Source organism: Furipterus horrens, unplaced genomic scaffold, assembly GCF_987537825.1.
Source record: "Furipterus horrens unplaced genomic scaffold, mFurHor1.1.pri manual_scaffold_8, whole genome shotgun sequence".
NCBI classification, from domain to species: Eukaryota; Metazoa; Chordata; class Mammalia; order Chiroptera; family Furipteridae; genus Furipterus; species Furipterus horrens.
This window is the reverse complement of record NW_028327178.1, coordinates 2,279,147-2,300,293: the sequence shown is the minus strand read 5'-3', so window position 1 is coordinate 2,300,293 and position 21,147 is coordinate 2,279,147. Positions and strand designations below refer to the sequence as shown.

General features: G+C 51.1%; 1 protein-coding gene across 1 annotated transcript in view; it reads left to right on the top strand.

The window, feature by feature from the left end:
- The window catches only part of ZNF407 (zinc finger protein 407), a 258,043-nt gene that overhangs the window by 162,544 nt on the left and 74,352 nt on the right, over positions 1 to 21,147 (top strand). Inside the window, exons 4-6 of the mRNA XM_090285385.1 lie at positions 1,748 to 1,914; positions 5,553 to 5,636; positions 10,694 to 10,814. Coding sequence (XP_090141511.1) covers positions 1,748 to 1,914; positions 5,553 to 5,636; positions 10,694 to 10,814 — 372 coding nt within the window. The remainder of the gene's footprint in view (positions 1 to 1,747; positions 1,915 to 5,552; positions 5,637 to 10,693; positions 10,815 to 21,147) is intronic.

The window sequence follows — 21,147 nt, the reverse complement described above, 5'->3', positions numbered from 1 at the left end:
TATTACATATGAATAATAGAGTACATATATTGAGGTTTCATAGATGTAATTTTGTTAAATGTACATCATGGTAGATTTAAAAATGAGGGATTTATTTTGTCATTCATAAAGTTGTAATACAGTCTGGAGAAACTATTTGTTAAAAGATAGCATCTACTTAACCTCCTTATTTATTTCTCGTAGGAGAAGGTTAGATCCACAATAAATACACAAAGAAATAAGTAGATAGGGGAATTTATCTTAGAAATAAGATCCCTGTCATGGTTTTGAAATGTTAAATGCATGAAGACCTGTCAAAGAGATATACAGACATGATATTTTTTTACAGTGCATTTCAACGTATTTAGTTATATTTGTCACTCTGCAGCACCAGTAAGCAATGATCACAAGATACAGTAATTTCGAAGTCAGTCTGAGTTATGGGTGTAAACACAGCCTCACATTTTGTAGAAACATTAATTGGCAATTTTAATATTAATGAAGCACTCAAGATATTTTATATGACAGTTCTGAAATACTTCGCAATTTTTACTTCTGTTGCATTTAAGATCCAATGTTATAAAAATATAAATACATATAGCAAATGAAGAGGGGTTTTTATAAAAGCTAATTTCATAATTCAATTGATAGGAATTTATGAACCTCTGATTGATTAATTTGTTGAAGTGATCCACATTTGGCCCCAAATGAGAAAGACAGTTATTTGGAGCTTGGGATCCTTTTTCTAACTTTATGAGATGAAGAAGATTGGTAAAATCATACTTAAAGCCTTTTTGCAAAGACTACGTTCTTTTTACACCTTAATACTTATATCATAATTTAAAACACAGATATTGTAATCCTATTTGTATTTGCGTTCACTTGCTGAAAGTATAGACAAATTTATGATATATCAGGCTGCTGGAGTTTCTTTTTTGTGGCATAGTGCTTATCAACTTATTAAGATATTTCAATTTTGAATATTGGGTTTTAATTTGCTTTTATTTGATTATTCATTATCCTGAATTAGCTGGACACTGCTTTATGAGGTATAAGGAAGGCTTTAAACTAAACTATATTGGAAATAAACAGCAAATTTTAGTCATGATTTCATGAGGGCAAGTGAGAAGGGACAGAAGAGTAACCAGAGGGAGGGTTAGAGATTTTTGTTTATGGTTCATGTTGCCTTGGTTATTGAAGGTGCCTTCTCCCGTGAGCTGGGGCTGAAGGGTCGTCTCGTGTGAGTGCGGGTTTGTTATTTTCAGGCTTTTTTCATGTAGGACGTAACTGAGGTGTATTTTTTCTCAAAGGCTTATTTGATCAAGGGCCATTCTATCAAAGTCAACTTCCTCCACAGCCGTGCGGTGCCCGGAGGGCCCCTGTGCGGGAGCCACCCTGGGGACCCCTCCCGGAGCCCAGCAGGGGCCCTGCGGTCCGGGGCGCGGGGCCCGCCCACGCGGTTCACTGCGGCGGCTTTTCATTTAGCCTTTGCTCTGACAGCCGGCCCTGGATAAGTGGCGGCGGCCCGCACAGGTGAAATCCATTCTCACATTTGCCTCGGGGGTGACTGGACTGTAACAGAATTTTTCAAACCCGTTGGGCCCAACCGCAAAGCAGAGAATAAATGGCTCAAGTGCCAGGCCTGGACAGCAAAATCAATGCCTGGTTATACAGACGTGACAGAGCAGGCCCGCCGCGCCTGGGGCCGGGAGCTGCCGCCGGCCTCGGACTGGGCGCCGCGCTCACGCGTCCCCATCTCTCTCTGCAGGAAGTTCACGTGCCACCTGTGCGACAGGAGCTTCACCGAGAAGTGGGCCCTGAACAACCACATGAAGCTGCACACGGGAGAGAAGCCCTTCAAGTGCACCTGGCCCACCTGCCACTACTCCTTCCTCACGGCCTCGGCCATGAAGGACCACTACCGGACCCACACAGGTGCGCAGCGGCGCCCGCGACACTGCTGTGCGTGTGTGCGTGCGTGTGCGGGCTGTGGGCGGTGTGTGTGCGTGTGCGGGCTGTGGGCGGTGTGTGTGCGTATGCCGGCTGTGGGCGGTGGGTCCCCGCGGGTGCTTGTTGCTGCCGCATGTGCGTGTGTGCGCGTGTGTGTGTGCGGGGCTGTGGGCGGTGTGTGTGCGTGTGCGGGCTGTGGGCGGTGGGTCCCCGCGGGTGCTTGCTGCTGCCGCGTGTGTCTGTGTGGGCGTGTGTGCTGGCTGTGGGCGGTGGGTCCCCGCGGGTGCTTGCTGCCGCCGCCGTGTGTGCGTGTGTGCGGGGCTGTGGGTGGTGGGCCCCTGCAGGTGCTTGCTGCCGCCGCGTGTGCCCGTGTGTGTGCGGGCTGTGGGCGGTGGGTCCCCGCGGGTGCTTGCTGCTGCCGCGTGTGTGTGCGCGCGCGCATGCGCTTAAACACACCTTTCCAGGTGTGATTGCGACGAAGGTCATGGGGCAGAGCTCACTAGCCTTGGCGTTGGGTTACCAGGACACCCAGCACCATCCTAGTTTTGAACATTATTAAACCTAACTTTTATGTACCATTTAAAATTTTTTAATCCAATCACTATTTTTCTTAAGAGGAGAATGCTCTCAGATTTAAGAGTTTTTGATAATTTATACAGAGACTCATCTGAATTTAGCCAGTATAAATTTTAGATAATAATAGACTTAAAAAGTACAAATTCATATACGTTTTACATCAAAACACTTAAAGGCTCTGCGGGGCTCAAATCCAGGAACGGAGAGCAGCAGCCGGTCGTCCCCGTGCCACGCGTGGCCCCTGCTCCGCGCTGAGGACCCGCTTCTGTTATCTAAGCCCATGGACGCCCCGTGCCCACCAGCGCCGGGGCACCAAGAGCTGCTTGGTGTTTTGGGGGTCCTCCTTCTCGTCACACGTTTTTTCTGTGTTTCAAGGAAAAAAATAAATTTTAATCAGCTTTCCCAAATGTCCTTCTGATTGCCCAGAACCCCCCATCGTTGTTAGAAGGCGTAGGTTCAGGGCTCTTCTGAAGCCGCGTGCGGCAGCTCAGGCCCCTCAGCTTCCCTGACAGGGGCGCTGACGATTTAGGGTCCCCAGCCTGCCCTGAGAGATCACTTATATCGAACAGCAGATGAAAAGCCGGTGCAGATGTAATTTATCGTTGGCGTTTCCTCCTAAAGAATAATTGTGGAGACTTGGCCAGATCAATAATATGGATTTTTGTTGTTAGGTCTTGTAGTCTGCACCGTAATGAGAGAGAGGGGACAGTGGCTGTTTTCTAATAGAAAATAAAGGATTGGTTTCCATGTCTTTCTACATTTGAATGCAAAATGGCACACGTGAAACTAATTCAAGTTGTTAAGAGAAGTCTCCTCCCGGATCTCTGCTGTCATGTAAATATGGCATATTACGTCAGCCCCCTCCACGGGGAGTGAAATATTACATTTAGTTTTTCCTCTGAAGTTTTTTTTTTTTTGAAAAATACTCTGTTGCCCACTCTCCAGCACAAACCCCCCGCACCCTCAAAAAAAAAAAAGAAAGGTCATTGAAAATTGAATGTAGCATGACGAACACATCAAGCCACCACGGTAAATTTTACATACAAGACGTGGCAGAATAGCATCCTGCATAAAACCCACCCGTCAAACTCAAGGTCACTCATGTATCTAGAACCAGATCCCATGGAAAAGGTCTTGTCTTTGTGCCAGTACATATGTTAAACCAGGAAAGGGAGCAAAACTGAAGGTGTACACGCAGCGTATGTACCTGTAAAGAACATACATCACCAGGAGCTTTCTGTGCTTGGGAGTGCTTCTGTTGTATAAGAAGGATGTGGGTCACAGAGTTCACCAGGCCGAGAAACGGGTCTCGCTCCTCTGGGATCTGAAGCAGACGAGAACACTCCTTCCTTGTCAGAGGCAGGCGGGCCGGCTGGCCAGCCCCAGTGTCTCCACGGCGCACACCCCAGGTGCACGTGTGTGCATATGCATGTGTGAGTGGGTCGGCACGTGCACACGCCCGCCAGAGGGTGGAGAGGGGCAGATCGTGGAGAACAGTTCTGCCTCAGTGTACAGTAGCAGGTTGATATTAATGAGCAAGTTATCTGGGGGGATTTGAAGAAGTCTGTGTTCAGTGTCACTTAATTGATAATACAGCTAGTTAGAAAGATTTATATTTCTAATTGATTAAATAATTAAATGAGTGATTATAATTAAACACTATTCTTCACAGCCCACCTACTCTATTCCTTTCTTCTGCATTGAAATAGTGATGTCAACGAATAAACCCCAAGATAGGTAAAATGTTCAAAGCCAGCTTTATTTTATGTACGATAGGAACGAATGTTTTCACGTACCACTGTGAAGTGAGAGTCAACATAATTTAGTTAAAACTCTGTTAATTCCTGTTCCTTTAAGCTAGAAACGCTAGTCATGCTCTCAAAGGGAAGACCTTTTGGTTACCCAGGCTGTCCTGCCTTCTTACCGTCACGTCGCTGCGAAGCTTAGAAAGGCAGGGACCGTTTCCTGGACGCAGCACGTGCGGGACGGGGCGGGCTGGCTCAGGCGGGCCCCTTGAAGACTCGCATTAGCACCTCCAGGCGAGTGACGGCGAGGGCGAGGGGAGGGGTGCAGACGACTCACTTCGTTTCCGGAACCCCATTGTATGATTTCCCTGGCTCTCTCCAAGGTTAGCATTTTCATTCTCGCCGGCCCTCCGTCGTGAGCCTGTGGGACCCTCTGCCCAGCTTGCCGGCACTTATTGTCTAAACACGCGGCAGCAGAAAGATGGATCGCGTTTATAACACGGAGGGCAAGTGTTAGCTGTGGAAAAATGCTTTAAAAAGGAGCACTTACACACTTTTAACAAATCCTGAGCCCGCCCAATCTGTCTCTAATTGTTGCAGAGGTTTCCAGTCCAGAGTGATCATTAAAGATGGATAACGGGAGTTTTTGTACCATTTCTTTAGCATCCCTCGGCTTCTTTTTCTGTGCTGTGAACGTCTGAGCGCCACCAACAGCATTGAACTGCAGCTGTGGGTGCTGAGGAATGAAGGGTTTATTGTTACGTGGGATCCTCTGTGTGTTCTAGGAGACCATTTAATTCACATTATTAAGTAGGAAGTTATTAAAGAAGACCCTGATAGAATCAGATAAAACCAATTCAATATCCTTCAGTTGTTAGAAAATCCAATAGGTTTTATTTAAGCAGAATCATATATACTGTATATTAACTATTCCGAGCAATCTTTACCCAGCTCAGAAAGGCCAGATGTATGGGAATTGTAAAAAATCAGGGTATGCATAAAAACTGTTCAAGTGCATAAAGCAGCCCCATCTGGAAGACATCTACCAGAAATGAAGTTGTACAAAACCATTCCATTGATAATAAAGCTAATTTTTATGGGTCTGACAAGTATGTAATTATGTTCAGTGGTGCTTTTCAGATTTTATCACAGTCAATAACCCGCAGTGGTAATTTCATTCCCATTTGACATATTTACATGGAAACATTTGATTGGGGGAATTAGTAGCCCTGGAAGCCGGGAGAGATGTGTTTCAATGATCTGTGACCTCGGCGGGCCCTCACGTGTTTGTTGTTGCAACAGGAGAGAAGTCCTTCCTGTGCGACCTCTGCGGCTTCGCGGGCGGGACACGGCACGCGCTCACCAAGCACCGGCGGCAGCACACAGGTCAGTGCGGCGCCCAGCACCCTGCTGGCCCCGTGTCCTTGGGGCTTCCGGGAAGTTCTGTGTGACTATTGTGAGGTTTCCGTGTTTGTGTTAAAAACCAGGCCCGCGGCGTGTCTCGAGGATCCAGTGTCCCCTGCGCGTTCCTGACCAGGAGGGGCATTCATAGCTAGGAGTTAGGCCTCCAGAGCAGACCAGGCTCTGCCGGACCTGGTGGGGGGAGAGGTGGGGGGCGGGTCCGCATTCCCCTCAGGCCCCCCCCCCTCCGGTGCGTCTGCCTGTCACACCCACGCCTGCGGAGGCCTGGCCCGTGGTCGCCCTGCGAGTTTGAGCAGCGGGTGTGTTCGGGGGCCACCGCCTTTTCAGTCACTTTTGCTCTTAGGCGTGGACAGCGCGGAAGAGGGCGACACGGGGACGCGGCCATTGAAGGGGCGGCCTCGGTGATTTAACAAAACAAGATGGCACCTGAGTTAGGGACGCTCCAGGGTGCAGACTGGTAAACATTTGTGAAGATTGTCGCCCTCCTCGGTACGCTGTAGTAGGCTCTGTGAGTGATGCCTTTAATAATTCTAAGTTATGTGTCCCTAGGATGGCGCTGTTCTGCGTTGTCCCTTGCAGGCATCAGCAACATAACCGCTTCTTACCCTCACAAGTGGCCCGGTCAGTGTGGATGATAAGTCAGGTGGTAGCACATTTTGTAACTAAACGTCGGACTTCCCTTAAGGTACCACGAGAGTGGCTGAGTTGGGCACGTTTCTGGCACAGTTTGATTCTTGATATTTAGGGATTAGCAACAGGCGCCCCTAATGCCCATCATGGTGTTTCCGAGGTCGTTGCAAATCCACGCCAGCCATTGCTTCTCAGGCTCCAGCCCGCAGGCTTCCCCTGTCCCTCTGCGATGAGCCGTTGTGGGCCCAAAGGGAGATTCCCGCGTTCAGCACGGTGCTGGGAACGCAGACTGAACCCCGCAAACACAGGAGGGTGTGTTCAGTTCACAGGAGCAGCCTGTGGTCGTACATTGTTGCCCATTCAGAGTAAGAGGTGACGGAAGAGACCTGTGCGTGGGCCTCGTCCTCACGCCTGTCTGGAGAAGGTGGGAGTGCGTGGCGGTACAGTGTCTCTGGGGGGTTTTCATTCTTGCTGTTTTCAGTTTATTGATGCCCGATTGTTGCCATTAAAATGTCTCTGCTGTCGCCGGGTCACACCCTGGGGCCGGGAGACCCTCGTGCGTGCCGCGTCGGAGACAGTCATGCTATGATCACAGGCGTGCACGGGGACCGGTCGGGACCAGCACTGACCATGCACAGCCTTCCCTTTGGAGTCGGGGCCCGAGGCTCCTTGTGACCTTGCTGTTAACTTCATACGGCATCACACGTGTCTCCCAGACAGAGCACCTGTCCCTTTGGCAGTTATCTGCCGCTGTGGCACAAATCACACCTGATTCCTTAATATCAAAGTCAGTTCTGAAGTCTGTTTGCTTCAACCGAACAGCTTAGCACAGCTCAGTCGAGGCCCTTAGCTTTCAAAACCCTGGATCCTAAAACTTAGGCAGCGCACAGCTCTTTTCTCCCCAGGGCCAGCATTGCCTGGGCGTTTGAAATCTGTATTTCTCTGCCGTGCTCCTCTTTGACGTGCTTCACCTTTGTGCCACAGACTGCACACGCAAGTGACACTCAGCTAGGAAAGGACAGGCATCAAAAGGATTCCAGGTGGCGTGAATGTTGCCCTCCGATGATGCAGGCTGTCTCGGGCCAACACCGCGCATCTCCCGTCCTGAGGCTCACTTTGTCACCTGCCAGAGGCCCTAGCTTCAAGGGCCCAGGAGCAGGCCCTCACGCGGTGTTGCAGAGCCTCAGCCAACTCTGTCATCACGCCGCCCCAGGGACACACCATGAGCTCGCAGGGCCACTAGTGGCTGTCCGATGGCGCCGGACAATCAGGGCCGCTCTGGCCGCGCCTTCTGGCCCCCTCGTCTTTCTTGGGCTCGGTCAGAGGAGCCAGAGGTGCAGACTGTTCCTTCGTGGCTACTTGGCCAAGTGACTGCTCATAAGGAAAAGGATGAGGCGCACCGTGTCATATCAGGGAAAACAGGAGGGAAGGACGTTTCCCCTTCGTTCTGCTCTTTGAAAAGGGGGTCTCCAGGCAGCCCTGTTGTTCAAGAGCAGTTAATGTCCCGCTTACAGACTGAGGGGTCCTGCTGGCTTTCCAATGACAAGGGACCCGGAAGAGCCGCTCCTGGTGCACCGAGTACATTGGAACTGTCCCTCGGACGTTTTCCTTGACAAGCGGGTGCACCCTTCACAGAGGACCCACCTCGTTGTAAGCATTGACAGATGCCAGGAAGCTGAAATGCTATTTCAAATTTTACAACTTCGAAGTTGAGTTTGTTTTTTCTTTTTGGCTATATATTGAAACTAACAAACAAGAAAGTATATCTGAAGTGTTTTTCCTGAAGAAATTTCCTGAAGAAATGATCATTTCTGGCTTTAAAAAACAAGAACAACAATCAACATGTTCAAAGGGTCGTGTTGAGCATGCCCAGAATCAGTGAGTTCCACGTGAACTCCCGTGTGCGGGCCTGCGTGCAGTTCGTGGGAACGGGAGTCCTCCCCACTGCGCCCCGGGACGGCGGCCTTGGTTGCCACCACCTGATGGTCATTATACTTCTGCTCGCTGAGCCTGCGCATAATTCAGAATTTCTTAATGGTGCACAATGTAATCTATACTGCTGTCAAGTTAAATATGAAAGAACAATTTACAGTTTATTGCAATGTTATGCTAGCTTAATATGAACTTCAGATTAATAGAGTTACAGAGAATATAGTAAACGACATTATTCTTTAAAATGTTGTTTTAAAATTTAACTTGTATGACATAAAAATGCCATACATTGAAATGAGAGAAACATTTATCATGTTTCTTAAGTACTTATGTAAAACCTCCAAACCAAGAAAATTAACTTTGAGGAACTTGAATGACCTTTAATTTATACCACAGATGCAGAAAATGCATCTGTAATGTCGACCTTTTCTCCCCTCGATTCCGAGCAAATGCATGACAGGTGGGGTGCACATGTCCCTCGAGGCTGCTGGAATAAACAAGTTCACGGTGAGCCTGATGTCAGGATGTTCTCAGGACTTAGGTTGAGTGGAATTAGGGAGCATCAGAATATATTTGTGAATTGGCTTAGTCTTGAAAGAATCTTTAGACTGTTGGACCGCTTGTGTTCCTTATATTAAATGTGGAAGATTTGTCCCACCTAACTTGAAGACTTACGTAGCTACAATAATCATGACCGCGTTGTATCGGCACACAGATCAGCGACTGTCAACTTTTTCACCTCATGGCACACATAAACTAAGTACTAAAATTCTGCGGCACACCAAAAAATATATTTTTTGCCAATCTATTGGGTTGGCCAAAAGTCCATTTATTTCTTTCTGTAAAATGCACATTTTCCATTTTCACCAGTAACTATTGACTTGGGTATTTTGAGTGTGTCGGCTGCTTCCCACATTAGAGAAGGTTGCTTGTTCTCAGCTGATGTCTCGACGTGATCGCTGTCAACTTCAGCTGGTCCACCTGACCGTGGAGTACCATCCGGAGAGAGGTCTCCAGCACGAAACTTTGCAAACCGCTTTTGACATGTCCCATCAGTCATAGCATCTTCTCCATACACAGCACAAGGCTTTTATGGCGTTTTTCCCTGTCTTGAAATAATAAAGCATAATATGCCAAAAATACTGCATATTTTCATCCATGTTCAGTATTAAAATGGCTACACAAACATTCACCAATTTTGATAAGTTTAAAACAAATGCACGCTGATAGGACAGCTGTCGCGATACACTGTAGTAAAGTTGTCGCAGGTGAAGTTAAAGACAACAGAGCGCTGCTAGAGCCGTCTTACGGGGAAAATCAGATAAGCTCGTTGGCCAACCCAAAACCTCCAGATTATTTCCGCATGATATCAGTGTAACATCCTCATCAACGCTTCATTATTTTCCGTTCTAGGAGTTTGAGATGGACATGTATGTACACTTCTAGCACCTTCCCCCTCAGAGCCTGGGCTTCCACCTGAAATCCATGATCTCTGTTTACATCTGATACAATCTACTTCAAGACGTAGTTCCCGTCCCCAGGCTGCCCCACGCCCACAGAAACAGTCTTTCTATGGGTGTATCCGGTACCCGTTTTAAAATTTAATTTACGGTAATTGAAGTTCAGTAGCCACGTTTCCGGTGCTCCCCAGCCAGTGTTGCTGGCGGCCTTAAACGCTGACGGCCTCGATGACGTCCTTGAGCGTGGGTCGGGGGGCGGGGTGCGGGAGGTAAGGCGCCCCGGCGCGGGGCTCGCGGGGCGGGGGGCGACCCCTGGTGAAACGCACACGGAGCGAGCTGCGGGATGTCCCAGGGGAGATAAGACGTAAAGCGCTAGGAAGTCCTACTGTCCTTGTTTCTTTTCCTTGTAGTTCACATCTCAGTAAGTTTTCTACTGCGCATTCAAAGTGTACCTGACACGGGCTCCTGCCTGGTTGTGACCGCGCTGAGATGTTTACGGGCCCCGCTGTAACCGAGTCCGCCGGGCGCCTGCCCACGCGGGCCCCGCTCTAACCGAGTCCGCCGGGCGCCTGCCCACGCGGGCCCCGCTGTAACCGAGTCCGCCGGGCGCCTGCCCACGCGGGCCCCGCTCTAACCGAGTCCGCCGGGCGCCTGCCCACGCGGGCCCCGCTGTAACCGAGTCCGCCGGGCGCCTGCCCACGCGGGCCCCGCTCTAACCGAGTCCGCCGGGCGCCTGCCCACGCGGGGATGCCCGCAGGCGTCAGTTCCGTGGGAGCCGAGACGTGCACACGCATGCCGTTCTCCTGTCGGAGCCCAGTGATGACAGTCGGGGGTCTGCTTTGTCGCCGAGAGCAAAGAGTGAAAGGCCCGGCGTGTGCAGGCCGTGGGTCGCAGCCGTCGCGTGGCCCGAAGCTAGGCCTGGTTTGGGTGGCAGCGGCAGCTGTGGCCGCTCCGCTCCTCTGCCGCCCTGACTCACGCGCACCCCTTTCTGCGTTACAGGAGAGAAGCCTTTCAAGTGCGACGAGTGCCACTTCGCCTCCACCACCCAGTCCCACCTGACGCGGCACAAGCGGGTGCACACGGGCGAGAAGCCCTACCGCTGCCCCTGGTGCGACTACAGGTGAGCGCCGCTGCTGGGGGCGGGCGGGGCGGGGCCTGCCGGGCTCTCCCGGGGGGCGTCGGGGCGATGTCAGTGCCACTTAAGGCGTGATTGGCTGCTCAGTGTGCGGATGCATCGTACCGCCTGATTGTAGTGACTTTAAAATTGAAAAGTTCTTTTCCTTTATGTTCCTTACAGTTAAGTTCATAATCTTTGGGTTCACCCCATTTTCAAGTGATTTTATCTCTTGGCCAAAGTAAGGGGCCGCTCCAGTTACTCAGCGCGAGCGGTGTCCTCTCGCCCAGCGAGGAAGCCGGTCCTGGAGCCGCTTCCCGCCTGTAGGGGTCCCGGAGCCTAAAGGGTGACCTGTCACGTCCATACGTAACCCTAACACGGGCTCACTGGGGGAACCCAAAGGCCGGGGGCGCGTGCAGGGAAGGGACAGGCCGGGCCTGCGCCGAGGCCTCCCGGAGGAGCGAGCGCCCCAGCCGCAGGGGAGGCGGTGGGTGGGCGGCACCCCCGCGCGGCCTGCGAGCGTCCTGGAGGCCCGGGCAGCATCGCCATGCCCAGGGGGTGTGGGAGGCCCTGTGGCCGGGGCCCCGCCGGACTGCAGGGCAGGGGTCAGTGTGAGGGAGCTGGGTGCGGGGCGGACGAGGGATCCGACTCGGTCACCCGCCGAGACGGGCGTGTGCAGGGGGCGCACAGGGCGAAGGACGGGGGCGAGCTTGCCCCTGGAGCCTGGGTGTGATGTCGGAGCTGCGAGGGTCTGAGACACCCCAGGGCGTGCAGGAGCCGAGGGACGCCTGTCCGAGGAGCGTCGCAAGCAGACTGCGGGGCCCGAGTCGGAGCGGGAGCGCGTCTTCACGCCGGGGCCGGAGCCTTCCCGGTGGCCTTTCAGCACCGCCGCCCCCCGCGGGACGCTGGGGTCTGCGCCTGAACCCCGAAGCCCCCGCGGGACGCTGGCCTGCGCTCCTCGGGCTGCCGTCTGCACGCTCAGTGAGTGGGTTGCATCGTCTGTCATTACCCTCATTCCCGCAGTGCGTTTTATTTTAGAGGTCACCTAACAGCACAGAGATATTACAGATATATTTCATTCATTAATTATTCATTCTTTCAGCATTTTATGAGTTCTGTCTTTGCTTAACGCCAGAGTGGTGTTTCTGGGAAGTTCGGTAAAATGGGGATCCGATTAGAGGTGCACCCCGAAAGCCTCAGTGCTGATGCGTGAGTTATTTAGAGCGCACACGTCACTGAAGACCGTCTCTCCTCGTGGAAGAGGTCATGCCGTGCCGTTGCCTTCCCTAGGAAACAGACAGAAGTGACGAAGTGACGGAACGCCCCTTCCTGACCACAGCTGGCTGTTAGGGTAGTCCTGCTCAGCCTGAACTCTGTGCAGGAGGTCTGAGCTGCTGTTGGGGGCTTCTCCGTTTCTTTCATCATAAATTTTTCATATCTAAATTGTAACTGCCTTTCTGTTGCACTTCTCTTGCATAACTATGGTTTTTAAACTGTTACTTTTAAGTAGCAGAACTGTTATTTCAAACAAGGTCACGTGCAGGCCCCACGTGTGGAATCGGTCTAAGTGACATCTGCCGCTAACCCGTCGATGTGGTGGTGAAAATTGGAAATACTTAGGACCTTAAAAAATATCAGACAGGACTGTTCTCACAAGCAGGTGGGGAGTTGTTGGTGGCCGCTGGCCTCCAGGCCTGTCGGAGGGTCAGTCCCCAGGGGAGTCACCCACCTCGGGGGGCCCACCTCCTCCTTTGCCAAGAGGGGTGCCGGGTGCCAGCCAGTGGGACCACTGCTTGTGTTAGATGAGGCACCTTGATGTCACTGAGCCCGAGCCCGGCTGTGCGCTGTGGCCTCACACCAGGGCCCCCAGCCGGGGCTGGGCTTGCCCCCGCGCGGCCTCAGCACACTGCGCAGCGAGCCCCGGCCGACTTCCCGTGCCCTGGCGGCCTGACATGGGCTAGAGTGTATTTATAATGCGTGCCACGATGGATTTTTTCAGTTTTTGATGTCGTTAAAATTTTATCAAATTCAAAATCAGTTGTTGGATAATTACTGAACTACCTTAGAAGGAAAACTCTGATGCCAAAAAAACCTCCGCTGCCTTGCGGCATACCTCTTCAGGGGAAAGGCTAAGGGAGTAAACCCCGACAGAAAATCCGGAGCCGGAGTCCCTAAGGCGGTTTGACCTTGTAGTCAACACCGGCAACTCCTGCGGCGCACCTGAAGCCAAGCTGTATTGACTCCGTCTTTCCCTTGGATCCTTCAGCTGCGAAGAGAGGGGGTGTCTGCTGCATGGGCAACAGCAGACCCTCCATATCACCCTGCCCAGGCTCTGTAGCTTCAGCTCCACTGGAGAGGACACTCCAGCGTCATCGCAAGATGTCGATTCAACATGGGAGGAGACAGATACCGTGTCACTCCCGAGTCGGATCTCACAGCCATTCTCGACGGTGCAGATAGACTCTTAAGAAGCTACGCCATCGTCTCTCGAGACGGACGGCTGCCGACGACCTTAGAGTTTCCAAATGCCTAGTTTGAAAACTACTCCTCTGGAATATAATTTTAATATTTGACTTAGATTGATAAACAATGATCACTTTATTGAATTTTTAGACATTAGACCTTTTTTAGGTTTTTACTCAAAAACATGCTTATACCTAACTACATTTTTATGCATGTCTCTCATTTTTTTGCAGAAATTCCTAGAAGTGTGAGTTAAGACTTCTAATAGTATTACCACAAAGGTTGGGATTTGAAATTTGTTTTGCAGACTTGGACTGCGTTTTAGTAGATTCTCAAGTCTTTGTACACATACATGTATTTCAAGATATTTCTGGTTTCCGTGGTTTGAAATTGTGCTACGCCTTGGCTAAGGCTGAGGTTGTATTGCTTGTCCCGATTCAGGGGGTCTCCCTGCAGTGGCATCACTTCCGCTGAGCAGAGCGCTTGGCCCGGCCGGACCCCTCGGCGTGAGGGTTCTGTTGGGCTCTGCAGGACAAGACTGTCCTTGTTTACAGTGCTGTCCCTGCCCCACAGATCCGCACTCAGGACGTTTAAATCTAGTGATTGCCACCAAATTTCCTTTTGAAATGCTTCCAGTCTTTGATAAAAGGGTGATTCTACCTTTATTTAAAACTTGTAAATCACTCGGTCATTATTGAGAGCGAGCAGTTGGCTCATTTTCTGCTCCTGTGAGTTTCATCACCCTGTGTGCATACACTTCGGCCTGTGTTCACTCGTGAACAGGAGACAAGTTAACTTGGACCAGGAGGACGGGAAACTTGCAAAATTTGTGAATACTTCTGAAGTTAGGCATTATGAATGAAATGTGGGATTTATGACAAATTCCTTAATTTTCTTGTTTGTGAGCAAAAGATTTAAAAGTGAGCAGGTAATTAAGTTCAGAGCGATTCTTTTGGTTGCTTAGCACAATAAAATGCTTCCCGTACTCACACACAGCAACAAAGAAAACATCTTTCACAGCGTGAAGTTGGAGTATTTGTGACTTCTGTAGAATGAGAATATCTGTAAGATCCTATTTGTGTTATTGGGACCTTTCTGTAATATTTTACTGCTTAAAATATTTGATTAACATTTTTTCTCCATGTAGATTTTTATTTATTTAATATAGATACATAAAAACCATTCCTATAGAGTATTTCTATCTGTGCCATTATTAACACTTATTTTTAGGTAACCATCATTAGAAATTGCAGTATTATTTCAATTTCATTTGAAAATATATTCCTCATTTTATAAATTTGAACATTAGTGGGGAAATACTAGTAGTAATAATTATTCATGAAAAATGTGAATATAGATTTGTTTAAAAAAGAATTTTATAATTGGTCTTTTGAACTGGAGGCTATTTTTCAAGTTTGCATTACTAATTCAGGCAGTGACATTTCGTTCTCTTTAGATGTAAACATGTACCCTCTCCTAAGCTTTTACCGTCTAAAATATCCAAAAGTTTAATCCATTACAAATCAGTATATTTCATCATTACTCCAAAATTTTTTCACCATTAATTATTATGCATTAAAACTTCAAAGCATAAATTGAGATTCATAGCACACTGTCCTATTATTTATGCAGCAAATTTGTTAGATTTGTTCCCGCATTAAAGTGGAAACAATCTAACATTTTCTATATTTTTATTTCCCTTTGTTATGTATTATCACTTCTGTGTTAATGAGAAATAGGAAAGCCTTTCCTATGGGGTAGTAAGTACCCTCTCTGATAATGTAAATCTGGTTCCCCACAGAGTTTGCCAGCACCAGGCTGTGCCCCGTGTCACCGAGGGCCCCGGCTTTCACGTGGCTGTAGTGGCCCGAAGTGCACTTCCTTCCACGTGAACCGCCCTCTCATTGGCTTCCGGTTTTTAAATGTGGGACTAATGGGGGAAACACAGTAAATGCGTGGTGAACAGCACACCACTAAGAGGCCCTGAAAAGTAACAGGCAACACTGCCTGCAGCATTAAAACTATTAAGGGCAAACCTGTGCTGCACTTCAGTTGTCATTCTGTAAGTTAAAGAGGACTGACGTTCCAAGCCTGGTTCTGGCCATTTGATCATTTATGGCATCCTTGGCTTGACCTTGGAATTGCTCGGTGCTTGGAGACGGCTTTTGGCCAGATTTCTTTCTCAATGGCCTTAGTACTTCCAACTGTATGTATGCTCTTTAAAAACTTTTTTTTACTATTTTCATTTTATTCACTCTTTTTGTTCTCCTTTTAATCACTTTGAATTATAACCCCAAATAGAAATACAGCACTGAGGAATAGAATCCGTAACTCCTGCCTCATAGTAAAGGTTTCCTCTGTTGTCTTGCTGAACCTGTGGGCAGTACCCTTTGGTATTTCCCCCTGCTTGGTGGTTGACTTATTAGCTCTTGATCAGTGTATCACCTTAAAAAAAGAAGTTTAAACGCATCGACAGAGGAGTGGAGATGCGGTTTCCAGGGCCGGGGAGTGGGGAGGTGGCGGTAGAGGGCGCGACTTCCGGCCGTACCACGGCGCGGTCGGAGGCCCTAAGGCCAGCGCGGTGATGTCATTGGTAGCGCTGCTTCTTCTAAAATAGACGTTTGCTAAGAGGGCAGGACTTCAGTACTCTCACCAGAGGAGAAAAGATAAATTTAAGGAAACTAGTTTTATCATTTAAATTCAGTACTATTCTATTTATTTGATTCTGCTGTCTATTTATATTCTACTATATTATAACTGCTAATCCAGTCGGTGGAATAAAAAAAAGAAATGTACTAGGCTGAAAGGCTCACTTGGCAGCTTAAAAACCCAGTCACGTTGCAAGCTTTTCTGGGGATGCTGATGGTTCCAAGGCCACCTCCAAGCTGAGGGCTTTTTGCTGGAAGGCGGTGTGTCCGGGGAGCGTGTGGGTGCAGCCTTCTCCAGAGTTGCCCCTCCTGCTGGCCACCTCTCGGTGCAGCCAGCCAGGTGGGTGCCCCTGTCCTGGCTGCCCTGGGAAACCAGTGTGGTCAGTGGACGCAGAGACTGTGTGTTGGTGGCGTCTTGCAGCCGGCGCCGGAGGGACACTTGGTGCAGTGGGGCTGTGCTCTCCTGGCAAGCTCAGGTGGGGCTTGGGAGGGCCCCCCAGGACATAACTGGGTGGGGGTTTTCTGTGGGGCACTGTGACCCGCCTGCTGTTTGTAAAGGAGCCCCCCCCCCTAGTGTTTCAGCTTCCGCAGAAATTGAATTCTTTCTGAAGAAATATCTCCTGATCGTCATTAGTGAGTTTCATCTTGACTCACGTCCCTAACTGTGGTTTTGATTGGGCTTTGCACTTCCTGTCTGAGTCTAACGTGGTTTCACACGTGACATGTAGAGCCCGTACTTCTCTTTGGTGTTGGGGACAGCCCAGCACACAGGCTTTGACAGTTTTTGTTCCAGCCGACAGTCTGTCCTGACACTGCACAAGGACAGATGTCAGCCTTCAGCTAACGTCGATGAATTTCCATCGCACAAAACTGCTGTAAAGTAAAAAGAACCTGTGGACATGCAAACAGATAGATTCCATGGCGTTAACAACTGCAGATCGGTTCGGAGGCTTTTAAAGGAGAAGCCTTGAGATCATGCCTTTTGTTCCTCGGTGCGAGGGGGTTGTTTGGCTGGCTGATGCAGCCGAAGCGGCGCTGGGACCTCGGAGTAATTGGAAGCGCCGCTTGGGCACAGAGTGACCACACGCTCCCTCTGCTCCCTCCTCGGGTCGGATTGAGACAAACATGTTTATCCCTGCTGGCGCTGAGTCCCAGACCCAGTCATTACGCCGGGCCAGAGCCGTCTCTGGGGGCGGCCCTCCTCCGAGGAATTGCTATGGACAGGCCTTTGGGGGGCAGTTAGCTATATCTGTGCGTATTACGTTGGAAAGAAAAGCCTTGGAGATGAAAAAAATAGAAGCTATTTTTTGGGCAGTCGTTGCTTGCATAATAAGCTATTCCTCAGACACCAGAGCTATTATCACTCAGCAAAACACTTTCCTGTGTAACTATCTATATCTCCCGTGCCGCGGCTCCGCAGCGTGGCTTATTAGGACAAGTTTGGGGCCGGCGAGTGGCGCTGTCAGGGGAAGCAGAGCGCCAGCCGGAGGGAGACGGCTCTGCAGCAAATACAAGCACGTGGCCATTTGTCACTGGTTCTCTCATTTTACCTCCCGATCGTTCCTCCCAGCGTGTTCTGAAACACTGCCTCTCGAGGGCAGTAAACGCTGGGGAAGACAGGGAAAGGAAGGGAAGGGAGGCCTGGCCCCGGAGGAGGAGGCGGAGCGTGTCTGCGCAAACGCGGCCTCTTTCATGCACCTCACGCCTGTTTCCTTAGTAAAGGGAATGTAGCACGTGCTCTGTGTTGGCTTCTGTGTTGCCGTGTCTGTGAGAACTTCTTTGAAGCAAGAAGTGCACCTGAGTTGTTTTCTTCTGGGCGAAGTTTAGTTACGTTGTTTCCTACTGCAGAGCGACAGGTGAGCTGCAGTTGAGGTCAACTCGAATTTGTTATTTGATAACATGACGGTGTAACCTCGTCATTTTCCCTACAGGGAATTTTAACCTAATACTCCCTTTCCCCATGAGGCTTTAAGTCCTTACCCTTAACTGTTTTGCCTTCAGTCTTGCTAAACGCCCTGGGTCCCTGACTCAGTGTCTTTCCCACCAGCCGTGGTGCTGCCGGGACGGCTCACGGTGCACGTTCGAGTGTCCGTCAGTTTCCTTCTCTGTCCGTCCTTTTCTCATTATGTTTCATTTCTTCACCATAAATGACGACTTTTAACACACATATGAAATATCACCAAACAAATCAGAATCTTCCCTCTGAGAGAAAATGGTCACTTTTCAGTGTTTGTGCTTAATTAAATAAATCAGTCTCTTGGGCCGAATTAGTTGTTGTAAAAGGCGGTTGGCACCCACACTTGAGAGCTGTGTTTTGTTCTGAAACCTTGGCAGTTCTCGTAGTTAAAAGGAAGCCGCCCCCCTCGCACTGCCCCTCGCACTTTATGTGCGACTGTGAGTCTCCTCGCCGCCCCCCCCCCCAGGCCTGGGTCCCGGGGCGCCGGGCTAGTGGGCCGAGGGCTCACCTGCCGCAGAGTTGGGGTGGCCAGGGGGGAAGCTTAAGGAGGAAACGAAGAGCTCACACTCCCCTGGGCGCAGTCCACTGGCGGAGTGCCCGGGCCGCGCCCCAGGGGGACCCGGCAGGGGTGGGAGGCCACGTGAGGGCCCTGCAAAGGGACCTGCAGAACCCAGGAGCGCCGGCCTGGAGGTGGCCCTGCGGCCAGGCTTAGCGAGAGGCCAGCCCCCGTGCTTGTTAGCAGGAGAGCGAACGCAGCCGAGGGCAGGGCCACAGGCAGACGCCTGGCCACAGGGACGCCACATTGCCACCTGTGGGGCCCTCGCTGCTGGAGGAGGACAGTGAGGATGAGCTTGGTCAGGGACCCATTTCTCCTCTGATGCGTTCAGACTTCGGTCAGTCCTAGGCCTGGGGGCCTCCACAGCATCGCCCGATGCAATTGTCTTTCCCTTGGGGGACGTGGGAAGTGGACCAAGCAGAGGGCAAGTGGCAGGAGAGACGGAGAGGTGGCCTCCCCGAAACGCCAGGGCTCCAGGCTGCGGGCTGGGCAGGCTCCGCACATTGGGGGCAGGCGACCTGAGGACCGTGTAGCCCACCTGCCTCACCCACCGAGGGGCATCGCTTAGGGAAGTCAAGTGATGGGAACAGGGACCAGGGCAGTGGCCGAGGGGAAGAAGTGGCCAGAGTGCCTGCTGGCTGCTCTGGAGGGGCTTTGGCTGGAGGCTGCTCTGTGAAGACCCCCGGGGGACGGCGGGGCCCCCTGTGTTCATTTTCCTTTGTTTGCTGAAGCCTGCTCCTGACGTTTGGCTCGGGTGCTTACTTGCCCCGGTGAAGGACCCACATGAGACCCACGGCATGGGAGGTGGGAGGGAGGAGGAGCACCGAGGGTGTCTGTGAGCGACCCTCCGTGACCTGCCGGACTTGCCCGGAACCAGAGCCGCGCCCGGCTGTTCTCTCCCCGGGGGTCTCCCTGGAGCCGGCAGCAGGGCTGCAGGATGCCGGTCCCTGGGCCACCGCACGACAACACGCCCACGCCGGCGGGCTTGCAAGCACCAGACTTCCCCTTCGTCGCGTTCAGAGTTCTAAATCAAGGACGCAGAGGTTGCATCATGGTGTCGTTCTGCCCTCCCGCCCCACACACCCAAACGCCTGGGTTTTATTGGCTTTCCATAAAGAACTTCCTCACAACGCTGTTACTCTAACGGTTGCATGTAATTCAGACGTTTGCTTGGCACTGGCTAACAGTTCACCGCGATTACTAAGCACACACTCATTGTAAATGTTGTCTTTTAAAATATGACATCTTTTCTGTGACCTATTCCAAACAGTTTTTGCTAATGTCTCAAGGTTTTTCTAAGACCGGTAAATCTAACTGGCCACTCTGGTGACATCACTAGCCATTTATTGTGATGACACCTGACGCGCACCGGTATTTACAGCCCATTCACATGCTTTACCTACCGTTCCTTTGTTTCACCCCCTCCAAGGAATTATAAATATGGCATAACTCGCCCGTCCCGGACCTCCTCACATTTCTCTGTCCGCTTGAGTTAGACCCATTCAGGCTGACCCTGCCACCTGCCCGATCGCTGTGTCTCCGGACACGTGGAACTCTGCTGGGAGGGCGCTACCAGGAGAGCCGGTCCTGAGCCCTGTGGGTGCTGCCTGTGTGCGTGCGTCTGTCCCTCCTCCGGTGAGGCGGGGATGGGGTCTGTCTTCAGGACCTAGGGTACGTCCCAGCCACTGTGTGCAGCGTCGAGAGTCCTGAACTGAACAGTGCATGGAGGTTGTGCAGGCCGTCCGCTGGCGCATGTGTGCCGTCTCTGGCCTTCACTGACATTTTGTGTGGGTTTCCTTGGCCTCTGTGGGCATTTTTGCTGCTTTCTTTTGTTGTAAATCACGGCTACCACAAGGTGGTCATGGCCGCATCTCGGTTTTCGGTGTTGGCTTGCTGTTTCACTTTAAAACGAGAAGTGCGTTTCCCTTTGCAAATTGAGAGAGTTCTGTCCGCCTCGTCTCAGACGGTTGGTGTCGCTGCTGGAAGTAAAGTGAAGGTGTGGACGTGACCACCCGGCCCCTGAGAAGCCGCCCCCTCTCCTAGGCCGGCACGGCTTTCTGAAGGAGGACGGAACGCAAAGGCCCGGGGCAGGCGCGGCGGGGAGGAGCCCGGGCATCTCAGGGAGCGGGCGAGCTCGGGCGCACCAGCCGCGGCCCGTGTCAGCCTCTGTGTACCTTTAATGACACATTCCTTTTAATTAATGTTTCTGCGCCGCCTCGGGAAACGCTGTGAGTGTGACGGTTACACAGCCCAAGCCCACTCTGGAGTCGTGGGGACTCGTTCTCACGTGCACGGGCGTCCACATGCGCCACCTCCCTCGCGCCCCTTTTTAGCCAAACCGTCTTTTAAAACACTGTGCGCTCTGATGTAAGAGACTCCACGCCAGGCTCCTGTTTTGTTTTAGGGGCGTTTTGGTGTAGAAGTGGAGTGTGTGTTCCTTTCACTCGAAAGCCCGATCAAGGCGCCGTGATAAGTGAGTCAGTGTTGGGAAAGGGAAACGGATTCTGCCTTCACTCACATGAGCTATAGAAGCAGGAAGCTTTATTGTCCCTGGGAAAGTGATAAGGCAGAGTAATTGTATATTACACTGTCCCGGAACATCTGCCTGAAGACGGCTGGGGCAATTCATCTATCACGGTGACCCGGCATGTTTTGTCTTTCGGCTCTGCCCGTCCCCGCCGCTGGCCTGTGCGGAGGTTTGCTGGGGACGGCGCC